Source organism: Sphaerodactylus townsendi, linkage group LG03 (genome assembly GCF_021028975.2).
Source record: "Sphaerodactylus townsendi isolate TG3544 linkage group LG03, MPM_Stown_v2.3, whole genome shotgun sequence".
Lineage (NCBI taxonomy): Eukaryota > Metazoa > Chordata > Lepidosauria > Squamata > Sphaerodactylidae > Sphaerodactylus > Sphaerodactylus townsendi.
This window is the reverse complement of record NC_059427.1, coordinates 69,138,144-69,152,004: the sequence shown is the minus strand read 5'-3', so window position 1 is coordinate 69,152,004 and position 13,861 is coordinate 69,138,144. Positions and strand designations below refer to the sequence as shown.

Here is a 13,861-nt window from a genome sequence, read left to right as displayed (position 1 = left end):
GCACAAGGGCGATCAAATCCAACCCCCCTGCCATGCAGGGATACACAATCAAAGCACTGATAATGTAACAAAGCCCACTGCAGATCACAGTCAAGAGAGACAAGAATTTAACTTCTGGGAGCTACAAATAATTTTATTGAAATATAACAAAATTAGACAAATGCACTTCAAGGCAGAGGAAAAGGACCATAAATACTTTACACATTTGTCTTCAAGGGTCCAACTCATATGCTACAGGAGCAAAAAAAATGAAGTGCTTGTGGGTTCCAGTCTTCTACACAACCACACATTTGCACAGAAGTCATAAGGAAAACTTTTTGCTTGCTCCAACAATAGTGATAATATTCATATTTACACCAAGTTTCACATTATAACTGTCCCTTCTAAAGCGGTCTCCAAAAGCCCTCTCTCTACCCAGTAGCTCCCACTCCCAAGAGGAGCAGGGCTACTGGAAAGCACAATAAGGACAGCATAGATGGGATTAAAAAATCCAAGCAGTCTAAATGCACAGCTGCAGTCTCAATGGGCAAGCCAGCCTGTTAGAGAAATGGACTGAAAGCAGCCGTCTGATGCTCCAAGGAGTCTGTTGCATCTTGGGAGGTTTCAAGCTAGGTAGAAATGAAGCTTCTTTGGGTAGAGGCGCCAGTTAGATTCCAGTAGGAGTGAGGTCCTCAGCAGGAGGCATACAAGTGCTAGGAGTGGCAAGGAAAACTAAAACATTGGGCAATAGTTTTCTGATCACAGAACATTTGATTGCTCAAAAGCAACAACCAATAAATGAAAATATATTATGCATGGTAGGAAAAAATGCTGATTATGGGGTGGGGTATTGCTACCAAAATTTTCATTCTCAAAATATTTCAGGACAATTAATCTTCACCACAGCACAGAGAAGAATACTCCAGTGGGAAGATGTGACAGACAGAGGAGAAGGTGCTTCTGCCAACTTTACACAGGGCAAGTTTTCAACAGGAAGCTTCTCGGTACGCAGTCTTCTAGATTCTGCTTTAGAATAAGCAGTTTCCTCCAGGTTTCAGCCAGCAACATATTGTGCACAATAATTCTAAGATGAGGTTTTACTGGTGAAAGAAGCATTGCAAACATCTCTATATGAAGTACACTCATTTTCATGATTGTGGAAACTTCCTGCTTTCTAATAAAGAGTAAAGATGACGTAAGAGTTTCCCAATTGCATCAACTGAGAATTGAACCAAAAGATAAGTCAGGCTGGGATGGGCGGAGGGGAAGTGGAGAGAGAGTATGAAAATATGGTACAGGTCCATTATCAGCACATTACGCATTTTACATTTACTGTAAAGGCAGCTTTGCATGTACTGTAGAATCATAACAGGAGTTCTGACATGGTAAAGCAGGTTCCAGCTGCAACTCAGGAAGCCATCTGGGACAGCCCTGCTTCCTGTGCTTTAAGGATCAACCCTAGCATGCACATTAGGATCAACCATGCAGCCAGCAGAGGCTGTGCAAGAGGCAAAAGGTGACTATCACATGAACAGCAAACCTTTCTTTCAACCCGGCTATAGATCTACCCTACCCTTACTAGTCTGGTTCATAAAGGATTCCCTTGCAAGTTCAGACTTGGAGACACATAAAACACAGATGTGCTGATGTTCCAGAGCAACTCTGTATGAGCTGATTAAATTAAACACTGAGGTAGCAAATTCCTGAATAACTTAGGCAGGGACATGTTCTGGGAAGGAAAAGAAGATGTGCAATGAGCCAACTTGGTACAGCCTATTTATAATCCATTTTTAAAGCCTTATTAAAGTTCTGAGGGGTTGCTAGAAAAGGCAGGTAGGCTCAGGTCTTCTGGTGGCACAGTCTATGGAACCCCCTTAAACGTTACAGCTGCCCCAGCAGGGTTGTGCATGTTCAGATCTCAGCAGTTTTAAGCCCCGAAAGTAAGAGATCTGGGATCTGAAGGCAGGTCTACCATTCCAGTGTCTTGCTTGCCAATGGAAGGAGCTCAGCCAATCCCACATTTCATCAGCACACGGTCCTTCTGAAGGAGAAGACAGCACTTTCCTTTAAAGTGCACTGCATCAGGTGAGGCCTGCCTCAAATCCTATAAATCAAGGAAACTGCTAATGGAAGATGACAGTACTTCATGATTATTTGGAAGAGGAATTAAAAACTGGGATTCGGTAGACCACTGCCTTCATCTCAGTTAAAAGTTCTTTTAGGGTTGACAGTGTAATTTAAGGGATTAAGTTACACAGAATTCTATTAGGAGAAAAAAAATTACCCTACAAGTATGCAGAACATGGAACACCCAACACACCAGCAGGATGTAAATCCCTGGATGGAACCGCAGCCTGCTTAGACAAATTGCCTCCAAGGTGATTTCCTCTTTGAGAAACTTTAACAGAAAAGCTGTGGGCATTTAGGAGAACAGCACATTTGGATATTGCAGCTGCCAGCAGGCTCCATTAATGTGCTACAGCATAGGCACTAGTCTGTAGAATATTCCAAGCAGCAATGTTGAAAGACATTGCCAGCAAAACAAGACAGCACTAGGGAGCTATTACAAGAAGAGCAAAGTCTGCATATTAGCTCATTATAAAGGAGACCTCAAAATTAAGTGCATCACAGACAGCTATCCTCCAAAAAACTATCCTCACATTTGATACTATCCCCCAAAGATGGATCAGGTATTCAGCTGACTATCTCATGGGGTGAGGTGAGGTGGGGTGGGGTGGGATGGAGGGCAGCAAGTTAGGAAGAGACATGAGAGGCTTGCTGCTCACCTTTGCTCTCATACACTGCATATAAACTGAAATGCCATTGTCAGCTTTTGGAGAAACTGATTGGGGTACTCAAAAAGCAGAACATCCTGTCAGTAAGAGGTGCAGGCTGGTTCTCCATAGTTTCAAGATTCTTGGAATCTGTTGCCATCTAAATATCACTTAGTGGCTACAAAAAAGATTTCACTTTTGACTCAGTGGAGGGAATTTTTGAGCAGGCTACAAAACAAGGTCACACATTTTATGTGACGCAGGTCCTATCCACACTCTTCCCTAGCCAACCCTATTCCCGGTAACTATCCAATTCTCAGGCATCCCCAGTGCTGCCGCTGCTGCTTCCTCCAAGCAGAAAAACTTAAAGGCAAACAGTCTGTCCGTTCTCCAGATCCATCACTCTGCAGGGACGCGTGGCTGCCTAGTGCGGTTTACATGAGGTACAGTAAAACTGGGCAAATAAGGTGCACTGACAGCACACAGTGACTGTTCACATTGCCCCGTGGCTCAGGCTTCACAGATGATAACAGGGAAGTCCACATGAAGCCGAGGGTGCTCCAGTTTCACTATGCCCTGTAACAAGAAGGAAGTGACAAGGATGAGATATTGTCACATATAATGTTTTCAAGAATTAGGCTACAAATAATCCAAGGAATGCTGAACAGAGGAACATGATAGTTCCTCACTGTTATGTATCTAAAAGCCACCATGAATGACTGAACTGTCACATGAAACGTTATGAGAATGTACTTTAGTTAGAAACTACACATGGCTGAAGCACAGGGTTAGATGATTTTGCCAGTGGATATGTTCTAATAAGGCGGGTTTCATCTAACGCAATTTTAGTAACTCAGTAATGAGATACATCAATCAAATGCCAATGAAGGAAGAAAGGTCCTTGGTAAACTTTGACATCTGAGCGGAGCAAAGTCAGTGCATATATGAACTTAACTCCACCAAATGGCAAGGCTCAGACAGCATGTGTTTCCAACAAGTTAACTGGAAAGAAGCATGCCTCAGAAAACTAACATGCTGAACAAAGACTGTGCAGTGCTACTATTGCATTTAAAGGTAACTGGACAGGAAAAAAAGCTGCAAACTAGAAAACAAGAATTTTGTGACATTTTAACCTGGAAAATGGCAATATCATATTTGGAAGCTGGTAAATTAGCAATGCACATTTTGTAACAACTGTATCAATAGGAAAGCATTCATAGTTTCTGAAGAATAGTCATCACTTTGACAAGCATTTAATTACTATAAAGGTAACTGGATGCCCAGGCCTGTATTTTCTGATAAGCCATGTCTTGCTGGCAACAGTATGCATTTATTTGCCAGTGTGCCAGCTACAGGAGCCAGAAAGATATCAACCTTCAATATTTGACTGCAACCATCACAGGAAGAAGAGTAACATTGTCGGGGCAAAATCAGGTAACCACAGGCTCAGAGCTGGATCTAAGCTTGGCCCCAGCAACACTCAGACTGGAGCTGGCTGCTCTGGAACCTCTAACTTTATACTTTAGCTCCACCCCCCCAAGCTCCACCTCCAGTCAGGTGGAGCTTGGGGGTGGGGAGGTAGAGTCAACTAAGCTAGAGAAGGGGTAGGGAACCTGCGGCTCTCCAGATGTTCAGGAACTACACTTCCCATCAGCCTCTGTCAGCATGGCCAATTGGCCATGCTGGTAGGGGCTGATGGGAAGTGTAGTTCCTGAACATCTGGAGAGCCGCAGGTTCCCTACCCCTGAGCTAGAGGGATCAAGAGCAGCAGGCTTCAATCTGAGCTTGGCTGAGGCTAGGCTTGGATCTATAAGCTGCAGGCTGCAAAGACATGGATGCAAAATGCGCTCCAGAAGAGGCACTTGGGGCTTGAGATCCCTCCAGCTCCGCCTAGATACACCACTGCAGGCTCTCTAGAACAAGACCAAGGAGGGTGCTAAGCTACACAGACACACGATGTTCAGGTAGTTCTGAATTTACTGTGAGAAAGCAGCAGCTTCCATCCTGAATATGTTAGTACTCATAAAATATGTTAGTACTCATAAAAAGTTGGGAAAATGTTCTGAGAGGAATGTAGCAAGGGAAGAAAAGAGTAATCTTCTTATCCACCAGCCAAGTGCCTGAACATCTCAGAGGTTTCACTGAAGAAAGCAACATATATTCAGCATCAACAATAACACCCACCAAACCCTGAGAAAACAGGACCCAGAAACTTAATGGACTGAAAACAAAACAGAAGCACAACTTATGATTTTAGTACAGTATTCACAATCATTAAAGGGGCCTTACTGGGTAGAGCATTTATATTTAGCAGAAGTGTTAAAGCATTTAAATATTTTTAGCCACAAAGATGCAATTTTTTCTTACAACTGCCTTCAGGCTGTGAGATACCCTCCCTGAAATCTGGAGTAGATCTTCCTTGTCCTAGTTTTTTAGGAGGTACAAATCTCTTATTTTAGAAGGTATTTTTATTTATGGTATTTTATCAATGATAGGATGATCTTCATAGGCTCTCCCCACTTCAAGTTACTGTTTTTAAAAATGTTTCCTTTCTACTGCCATGAACATGGGAAATGTAGGATGGAAATATTCTATCCTGTTCCTGTAATTCACTGGACAAACCTCTAGAAACCAGCACAAATATATTCACTGCCATATCAGATGGACTATCAGATGTTCCCCCCCCACAACCAGCTCATAAAACATACAAGTTTGCAAGATATAAAACTACTCCTTTTTTTAAAAAAAGATATAAATTCTTGCTTGTTAAAAATGCGTGTGCTGGAAACCAAGATACAATATCCCCATTTTCCTTCTGATTGTCTAACCTGAGGTATCAGGTTCTTGTGGATTCTTTTCAGCTTGGCACGCTTTCTCCCATTCTTGGTGACTATTGTCTCTTCATAAAATTCATGAGCAAGATCACCATCTTCATCATAATACATAGAGCTACAAAGGAATGAAGAATAATCATAAGTATATGTGAACATAACAATATAAGTAGAGCCTGCTGATATAAGTAGAGCCTGCTGAATCTGACCACTGGTCCATCTAGTCCAGGGGTGGCCAACCTATGGTGCTCCAGATGTTCACAGACTAGAATTCCCATCAGCCCCTGCCAGCATGGCCAATTGGCCATGTTGGCAGTGGCTGATGGGAATTGTAGTCCATGAACATCTGGAGCACCATAGGTTGGCCACCCCTAATCTAGTCCAACATAGTTTCACACAGAGGCCAACCAGCTGGTCTGGAAAGGAAGAGGTCACAGAAGTAGAGGTCTTCCCCTGCTACTGCTTCTTGGCACTGGTGCTCAGGAGTTTTCTGCCTCTGAACATGGAGGTTCCCTTTGGTTACCATAGCCATAGTAGCCATTAATGGATTTTTCCTTCATGAATCTGTCTAACCTCCTTTTACAGCCACCTGTGCTCATGTCCATCACTACCTCCACTGGCAGAGAATTCCACAGTTTAATTATTCATTGAGTAAAGAACTAACATACATATTTCTTAAACTTCTATCTATCATATCTGTTAGTCATTTTTAAACTGAAACATTCCAGACTCTCCAGTCTTTACACACAGGAAATGAGTTTCAACCTACTAACTTGATAGTCCCATACTGGACTTTTCCCAATATCATTTCTGAGATACTGCACACAGTATTACAAATGACCACAACACAGATCTATACAATATTAGCTGTTTTGTGATGCACTTGTATATGCATTACAAAACAGCTAATATTGCATGGTGAAGTCACATTTGGTAAAAAACTGATCCCATTAAAGTAATACTAGGCAATGTTTGTTGCAGACATATATTTGCTAGCTTTTCATCCTGCCCTTGCATTACAACACAATAAGGACCAGATGTAATGTACGAACTTTTATCAGGAAGAATAATTTTCACAGGACAGTTACCTAAAGCTAAGACAATTAAGAGACCTATGACACTATCTTTTAACCCTTATTTAGAGAACTTCTACACCACTGGCTCAAGGTGGTTCAGCTAAAACTATACGGCTATTAAATATCATTTGAAATAAGTCCCAGCATTTAAAAAGCTATTAAAAACAAGCTTTGGGAATGCCTACAGATTTCAAAGATGCTCATGTACTTAAGAGTCTCAAATTAATTTTGAGGAATTGCAATGTAGGGTATTTACAGCGTGAAATATATATCATCTGTCTATCTGCTCAGTGCTCATCTGGGCATGCTACTCTTTTCCTTCTTCTGCTTTCTATCTGGTCTCTCCTTCAACAGCACCATACTGTTCTTTCCTTTTGCCTAGACTGAAGAAACAATGCAGAACTATTCAAGTTGGGTCATGCAGCTAAACTTTTATGTTAACAAAAGTTTGGCTTGCACATACAAAATAGGCCTCTATTTCCAGTTAAAAATATCCCCACGTACATAGTTATTTACAGTCTAAGCTTTGAAGAGAAATCACTGGATTGAATTATTAAAGATGTTCCTGATTTAACTGCTAGCAGGAGATTTATGGCATCCAAACAAGAACTATGAATACCTGCAGGTTTGGAGACAAGATCAATAAGGATCTCATTTACCAGGTGATGAATATGAGTCACTACCAATTTGTGCACAGCAGGCAGATATTTTGACAAATTATGGTATGGCGAAAAAAGGAAAAATAAACTCAATGCTATCAAAAAGATGATTACTTCTGAGGAATCCATAATCTGCCACAATAGATTCCAGGATGCCTTTGTGTAAAAAGATTTCAGCGTAACCTTCAAGCATAGTCCTAACTTATAGCTGCTGTTTTATATTTTTGAAAGGAAAAGAACTTTGTTAAACTAACAAAAGCCAACTTGAATAAGAATTGATTCATATACTGTCAAAGGCTCTCGCAGCTGACTGTTGTGGGTTTTCTGGGCTGTGGTCTGATAGTTTTCGCTCCTAATGGTGCATGACATGCTCTGAATATGCCAGCCATAAATGTGGCCAAAATGTTTAGAGCAAAAACTACCAGATCACAGAGCCTGGCAAACATACAGCCAGTTGAGTTCATAATTGAAATTTAACTTACAGAAGAATTATGACCATTTCAGTTGAATGAGCATTAAAAGCAGCTATAATTATGCACTTTAATTTCTTTATACATTTTGAATTAAAATCATCACTTCTATGTAAAAAATTATGACCATGTAGGTAGGATGTCTTCCACTTTTATGCAGCTGTCACAGGACTACAGAAGGTATTTCTGCCAAGCAGATGAGACATCCCTCACTGTCTTAATTCAGAGACAGCTGAAGACTTTTGCATTTCTGTTCTGTTTCCAGTTCATGTCAGATCAAACTTCTGCTGAAATGTTCAGTATTCACATTTCAAGGCAGACTAAGGGATGTCATCCTGCACTTTATACTTAATGCTGACCAAAGGAGGGGGGCAGAGAAGATATGAGGAAATGGTCAGGATTTTTTTTATTATTTGTCCTTCACTTATATCCATGATCTATAATTGTAGAAACACTGCAGCAAGTCTGCCAGCAATCTATTTGATTCAACAATACTGGGCCACCTGCCCAACACAAAAGGAGATACATCATTACTTGGGAGGAAGCTAGCAAACATGCCAGAGCTAAAACACATGTGGCAAAGAAACAGCAGTGCAGAAACAGAGCAGATTGGTGGAAGGGAAATCAACTCTTAAACACATCTCAGAAAGTTAATAAGATGCCCAAATTCTTCCATTAGTACAAGTTCCAACCTGTATAACTAGTTCATAAACCAATAGTTCCCGCCACAAACCAAAACAACAAACTTTATATTATGAGTGTGCTCCTGAGAGTTGTAGCCTGTTGTAGCGATGTATTTTAGGTACAGAATTCATTCTAGCATAAAATACCCAGCATCAACAATAATTTGTGAAGAAAGGTACTGTGAGCCAGGGCAGTCTAGTTTCATTCAACAAGACATCAATGACAGCAAAAGATAAATCGGTCTATTCACTGATGAAATACGTCAGTTGATTGCCTGTTACCTGACCATGGATAAGTGATAAATAGTTCATGAAGCCACGAATGCCACAGTTCAAGTAAAAACCAAAGGGAAGAACTGTCCGGTACATTTCTCCTATTAGCATAATTCTTACTAAACAATGTTAATGTTAACCCGTTTTTTAAAAATAATGTTATTATTAACTTTATTGTTAGCTGTTTGCTTTTGGGGCCTCAGCGTAAGTGCTGCCGTTACTACTTTCTATATTTAGCATCTAGGCACTGCATAGAAAAGAAATAAGAGCGGTCGTCTTGGCCACCGGATCAACCGTCCAGCCAGGCCACGGCAGCCTGGTTCGCTAAAGACTAGCAGCGCCGAACCGGCTTCCAAGAGACAGAGAGAAAATAACTCGGCGCCACTAGAGGGAGCTCCTCTGCCACTAAACAGCCACGCCGATGAACCGGGTGGAGAAGAGCATACCGGCCTTCGAAAAGTGCTGCTTCAGAGGAGGTGTGCAGCATAACAGCCCATTCGGAGGGTGGACTCTGCGGAGACGGCCCCCCAGAAAAGCAAGCCGGCTTCTGCACCCCCCCAAAGACGGCCAGTCCGGGGCAGCGGCTCAAAGAAGGTAACCCCCACCCCATCCCGAGAGAGGCGGGAAGCTTCGGGTCCCCTCACTCCAAGGCTGGCAGCCGAGGGTGCCCACGGCCCGCAGGAGGACGCGGCGCATATCTCCTCTAGAGGAGTCCCAGCAGCTGAAGTGTCCCGCCCAGGGAGGGCCGAGGGAGAGCGGGAGCTGCCCCCGAGAGGCCGACCGTCTTGCTGGGCACGGCCAGGTCCACCTTCCGCCTCCAAACAGACGCCCCGCCCCCCTCGCAGGAGGGCCCCGCTTGAGCCCCGCTCTCCTTACCCCCGGCGGGTGAAGACGAAGGGGGTGGCCGAGCACAGCCCCCGCGCCCGGGCCAGCGCCTGATCCCCGCCCGGGCACTCGGAGCCGCCGGGCCCGCCCGAGCCGAAAGGCCACAGACCTCGCGACTTGGAGCCGCTGGCGCCCATCGCTCAAAGCGGCGGCATGACAGGGGAGATGAGCGGGCGGGGGGAAGGGAGGAGCCACCCGGTGCCTCCGGGGAACCCAACGACAGTGCCTGCTCCCCACCCAGGATACCCCTCCCCTTCCTCTACACGCAATTTCCGGCTCCAGGACCTCCGGAGGTCCGCTCTGCGAAGAGAGACGGTGGCCGCCGATCGCGACGGGGTGGGGGTACGCCGAATGGGTTCTTCCACGACACTTCCGGTCCCCAGTTGACGTTGAGGGCATTCCACGTGGGGTTGACTCGGCTCGGTGGACGTGCAGAGGAATAATTGTGATAAGAAGCAGCAAAGCAAGCAGTGCTACAGGCCCCCTATTTGCGACACTGTCTTGAAATAATATTTACCAACATTCTTTTCCCTTGGACGGACTTCTGTTTATTTATTATACTTTATATATTTGTACCCTACTCATCCCTGACCACAGCCAGGGTCGGGGCGGCTAACAACACGTGTATAATATGTTTGACACTGTCACAGGCCTTTCTTACACATGCTGTCATAACACACCATAGCCTCTAAGAACATAAGAACAAGCCAGCTGAATCAGACCAGAGTCCATCTAGTCCAGCGCTCTGCTACTCGCAGTGGCCCACCAGGTGCCTTTGGGAGCTCACATGCAGGATGTGAAAGCAGTGGCCTTCTGCGGCTGTTGCTCCCGAGCACCTGGTCTGTTAAGGCATTTGCAATCCCAGATCAAAGAGGATCAAGATTGGTAGCCATACATCGACTTCTCCTCCATAAATCTGTCCAAGCCCTTTTTAAAGCTATCCAGGTTAGTGGCCATCACCACCTCCTGTGGCAGCATATTCCAAACACCAATCACATGTTGCGTGAAGAAGTGTTTCCTTTTATTAGTCCTTATTCTTCCCCCAGCATTTTCAATGTATGCCCCCTGGTTCTAGTATTGTGAGAAAGAGAGAAAAATTTCTCTGTCAACATTTTCTATCCCATGCATAATTTTATAAACAAACCGTGAAATGAGAACTTTGTGAGAACATCCCTTCATGTTTTCCTTTCTAATAAATGTTGCAGTTTAATTTTAGGGTTCTGTGGGTTTTCCACGTTGTATGGCTGTGTTCCTGTAGATGCAAGTGAGACGTCAGGAGAAAATGCTACTGGAACACAGCCATACAACCCAGAAAACCCACATCACCCTAGTGATTCCGGCTGTGAAAGCCTTCAACAAGTTTAATTGTACTTTTTATTTTCAGATTCTAATCTGAGCACCATGTAACAGTAAACTTACAATTTCATTTTCCTAAAAATTCCTGCTTATTCCACAAAATGTTTACAAAGTTTGGTTATGGCAACAGTTATTCACAGTGCTAATGCATTTTTAAAAATCAGTGCCGCGTTTCACAATAACATTTTGTGTCTTTTAGAGGACAAATTGTGAATTACAGAATTTTAAAAACCTGTCTTCAGCCTTGGCTCTAGTCAGTTTTGTTTAAAACACTCATCCATTTCCTCTAGTTGTGAGAGTGAGGGATTGGGAGGAGCTTACAAGTGGAATACTAGGGCCTCTCTTCATCTAAATCTGGCAATCTGTATAGATTAACGGATTAATGTTTGAGATGTTGCATTTAAAACTCATTCTCTTTCTGCTTCTACATTTCAATACATTTGTGTACCAAATTTTTGAGCTATTTCTCAGTCTGGAATTTGTCTCCTACTTGTACAAAACACACTCCACCTCTCTTTAAATTCGTGATGGGTAAATTTTTAATTGTTGCCATTGCTGCATATTAGGCAACTTTATTTTCCCATTCTTCTGTGTAGAAGCAGACCTTTACTTTCCAGTTTGCTGCATAGATCATTCTACCCACTGTCGCCCTTGTAGTCCAGAGTCTTGTTTCACACAGTGGCCAACCAGCTGCCCTGGGTGGCCAACAAACAACGTACACAGGCAAAAGTCTTTCTCTGGTGCTACCTCCTTGAACTGGGTTTCCAGGGTTTTTTGGGTCCATTTATGAAAGTTCCATTTACTTCACTTGGCTAGTAGTCACTGATAGACCTCTCAGATTAGACCAGGGGTAGGGAACCTGCGGCTCTCCAGATGTTCAGGAACTACAATTCCCATCAGCCCCTACCATCATGGCCAATTGGCCATGCTGACAGAGGCTGATGGGAATTGTAGTTCCTGAACATCTGGAGAGCTGCAGGTTCCCTACCCCTGGATTAGACCATAGATTGATCTAATACCCTTTTAAAGCCTTCTTTTCCTTGTAGCCATTACTAAGTTCTAAGGCAGTGAATTCCAGTAAAACGGTGCTTCCTTTCACTGAGTTTAGTATTATGGGAGGAGGAAAAGTTCTCTCTATCCACTGTTTCCACTCCCTACATAATTTTTAATCCTCTATCATGTCTACTCCCCACCTTAGTCACCTTTTAATAGAATGAAAATTCCTAAAGTCTTCACTTTTTTCAAAGGGAAAGTACTCTAACCTCTTACCCGTATTTGTTTTGGTTGCTCAACCTGTTGCCAGGGACATCTGATGGCGATTTTGGGACGACCTAGTGCACACTTGTGAGGATCCATGCTTTGTAACCACATTGTTGTGCCACTGTGGTGCCCCAATGTATTGGATCCATTATGTACTCAGATCTGTGGCTAGAGGCATGATATATGATGGTGTGATTTTGTGGTGACCTACTGTAAAAATCATGAGGCTTAATGCTTTGCAACTACGTTTTTGCACCACTGTGGTGCCACAATGCATTGGATCAATGATTGTTGTGTTCAGATCTATCACTAGGTACATGACGTGATCTGATGCTGATTTTGGGGTGATCTAGAGCAACAATTCTGAGTCTCTATGCTTTGCAACCACGGTTTTGCTCCACTCGGTTGCCAGGAAGCATTGGATGTATGATTTTTATGGTTCTGCCTGTGGAATGGTCTACAGACTCATGGTGGTTTGGTTTTGTTTTCAATGTAAATTTTAAAATTAATTTTATGCTATTGCAGCACCACAAAGTGTCGGATCCACTTTTTTATAGTCCATCCCAGTCCTCACTTCCACATGTGATTGAATACAGGTTTGGGAGGAGGTCTCCTTTAAAAAGGGGAGGATTCACAACTGTGTAGATCCCCCTTTGCTCTCATTTCTTTTTAAACCCTGTCCCCTGTCAGTTGCAGCAGTGAACGTAATTGGGGAGATGTTATTATTTAAATAATCTGCAATGTAAGCACTTGACACCCATTAGTTTTATTTGGCCTTTGAATTAATTCTTGTGCATGTGTATTATTCTTGCCTGCACACGGGGGAAAGTTGGCATGCACATAAATCTTGTTTCCTTGTATTTTCCTCAGGGAGGATTTGGAAGAGATTTCTACTTCTACTAGCAGTAAAGCCTGCTGTAGGGTAAGCAATACAGCAGGCCTAGATAGGACAGGGGTGAAGGCATGTAGGAGACTGATCAGCTGGCTGGGGGGCTTGCTGAGGGTGGGGAGCTGGGAGGGCTTCCTCAGCCCACGAATCAGCTGATCTGTGGGTCAGGGAGCTTGCTGGGGGAGGATAGGAGGGCTTGTACAGCACTCCCCCGGCCGGGGAGAGGACTGCTCCCTTATTGATGGAGGGTCGTCATGGGACATTCAATCCCTTAGCATTTTATTATTGGTAAAATGTGTACCTGTCTCATGGGACAGCCATGTCTCTAATGGGAGAGGCTTTCTGGAAAGTTGGCGGTCTTTTTGACCATTTTTCTTTTGTCTCAGCAGCAGAGGCGTAATTAGGAAAAATGGAGCCGGGTACACAACAGGGAGACTTGAACTCAGCTTTTCCACATCCAGGTATATAGCATCAGGCAAGGTATTTCCACACAAATTAGCTTAAAACTGGGACCATCTTTTTTAGTAGAGATGCCTCAAGAGTTCACTTTTTGATTTTCAGGACAAAGCTGGTAAGTTTCAGGTAGTAGTTCCCCAAACCTTCTCGTATGGGACTGGTTACTCCTACTGTTTTGTATCTTTGTTTCATCCTTTCCATTAATGTACCATCACCATCATCCTGTGAATAATTTCAAGGCCAACCCAGCTTATTAGGAGTTACATAGAG

At 43.4% G+C, this 13,861-nt stretch overlaps 2 protein-coding genes across 2 annotated transcripts in view; both read right to left on the bottom strand.

The window, feature by feature from the left end:
- HYAL2 (hyaluronidase 2) overlaps positions 1-5,699 on the bottom strand; it is a 72,650-nt gene extending 66,951 nt beyond the window's left edge. Inside the window, exon 1 of the mRNA XM_048491291.1 lies at positions 5,582-5,699. The gene's annotated coding sequence lies outside the window, so the exon portion shown is untranslated. The remainder of the gene's footprint in view (positions 1-5,581) is intronic.
- TUSC2 (tumor suppressor 2, mitochondrial calcium regulator) lies at positions 107-9,877 on the bottom strand. The gene is made up of 3 exons (XM_048491295.1): positions 9,622-9,877; positions 5,582-5,702; positions 107-3,329 (listed from the first exon to the last, which is right to left on the bottom strand). Exons 1-3 carry the CDS (start codon positions 9,765-9,767, stop codon positions 3,264-3,266), a joined length of 333 nt encoding a protein of 110 aa, XP_048347252.1. The 5' UTR covers positions 9,768-9,877; the 3' UTR covers positions 107-3,263.
- Positions 9,878-13,861: the final 3,984 nt, after the last annotated feature.

Coding starts and splice junctions, on each gene's coding strand:
- TUSC2 (XM_048491295.1), bottom strand. CDS start 9,767: ATGGGCGCCAGCGGCTCCAAGTCGCGAGGTCTGTGGCCTTTCGGCTCG. Junction 5,703..9,621: donor TTCGTCTTCACCCGCCGGGG/GTAAGGAGAGCG, acceptor ATTCCTTTGTAG/CTCTATGTATTATGATGAAG. Junction 3,330..5,581: donor ACAAGAACCTGATACCTCAG/GTTAGACAATCA, acceptor TTCTTGTTACAG/GGCATAGTGAAACTGGAGCA.